At 55.7% G+C, this 1,352-nt stretch overlaps 2 protein-coding genes across 2 annotated transcripts in view; both read right to left on the minus strand.

The window, feature by feature from the left end:
* LOC106813159 (DNA mismatch repair protein Msh6-like) overlaps positions 1-414 on the minus strand; it is a 5,550-nt gene extending 5,136 nt beyond the window's left edge. Inside the window, exon 1 of the mRNA XM_014820798.1 lies at positions 147-414. The gene's annotated coding sequence lies outside the window, so the exon portion shown is untranslated. The remainder of the gene's footprint in view (positions 1-146) is intronic.
* The window catches only part of LOC106820842, a 10,832-nt gene continuing 9,849 nt past the window's right edge, over positions 370-1,352 (minus strand). Inside the window, exon 3 of the mRNA XM_014825797.1 lies at positions 370-426. Coding sequence (XP_014681283.1) covers positions 370-426 — 57 coding nt within the window. The remainder of the gene's footprint in view (positions 427-1,352) is intronic.

Here is a 1,352-nt window from a genome sequence, read left to right on the forward strand (position 1 = left end):
TCTCTCTCTCTCTCTCTCTCTCTCTCTCTCTCTCTCTCTCTCTCTCCCTCCTCTCTCTCTCCCTCGCCTTCTCCTCCCCCCACCTCTTTCTCTCTCTCTCTCGCTCTCTCTCGCTCTCTCTCGCTCTCCCTCTCTCGGTTTCTCACCTCTGCGAGGTACCTGGGGTTACCTGACGTCTGCGACGACGATGACGCTGACGACGACGCTGACGATGTATCGTTCGCGGCGAAACACGTAGAAATAAATACACGTGCGCGCACGCACGCGGACACACACTAGAGCTGCTTGCTGCCGGTGAGAGATGCCGCCGCCGCTGCCGCCGCTGCTGCTGCTGCTGCTGCTGCCCGCCTGCCTGACTGCCCGCCCGTCTCACCGCATCTCTGCCGCAAGTAGCTTATTGGCCTCTCCGGCGAACAGCTGTGCTTGCTGGAAATTCAGCAAATTAGAGCTAAATACACACTCGCGAGGCAATATGCAATCACCAGCTGTCCACATGCACGCCGATCCGCGCTGACGCACGCTGGCGGTCGCAGCACGCGCGGCGACGCTGCAGCGCTGGGAGCGGGGATTGAGCTGCTGCTGCTTCTGCTGCTGATGTTGTTGCTGCTGCTGCTGACGACGATGACGACGACGACGATGATGATCATGCCTACCATGATGATAATGATGCTGCTGATGATGATGATGACGATGCTGCTGCTGATGATGATGATGACGTCGATGACGATGCTGCTGCGGAGGATGATGAGGATGACGATGATGATGATGCTACGTGGGCTTCACGCGGAGGCAGGAGATTGCAGAGATTGTAACTGAACACGGACAAGCTGGCTGAATGCGTGTCACGTCTGCGTACACAATATCTACTACACGGAAGATCGTGTAGGTGAATATATAAACACACACACACACACGCGCGCGCGCACGCACGCACGCACACATACACACACGCGCGCGCACGCACGCACACATACACACACACACAGATAATATATATATATATATATATCATGAGCTAATAATACCTAGCTAATAATATTATTANCCCTCTTTCTCCCTCTCCCTCGCCTGCCCATCCTCCTCTCTCTCTGCTCCCTTCTGCCACGCGCGCGCTCACGCTCTCATTTATCACTGCCATGCGTTGATACATAATACGCTCAGGTGCGGCGAGCCTACCCCGAGTGTTTGTAATCCACCTTACCTCTTAATGCTCCTCTATCTCCTCTCTCCACCTTCTCCTCATCTTCCAACTCCCCCTCCTCCTCTTCCACTTTCTCCCCCTCTTCCTCCACCTTCTCCCCCTCCTCCTCCTTCTCCTCCTTCTCCCCTCCTCCTCCTCCTCCTCCTCCTCC

The sequence above is a fragment of the Priapulus caudatus genome, unplaced genomic scaffold (assembly GCF_000485595.1).
Source record: "Priapulus caudatus unplaced genomic scaffold, Priapulus_caudatus-5.0.1 Scaffold0, whole genome shotgun sequence".
NCBI classification, from domain to species: Eukaryota; Metazoa; Priapulida; class Priapulimorpha; order Priapulimorphida; family Priapulidae; genus Priapulus; species Priapulus caudatus.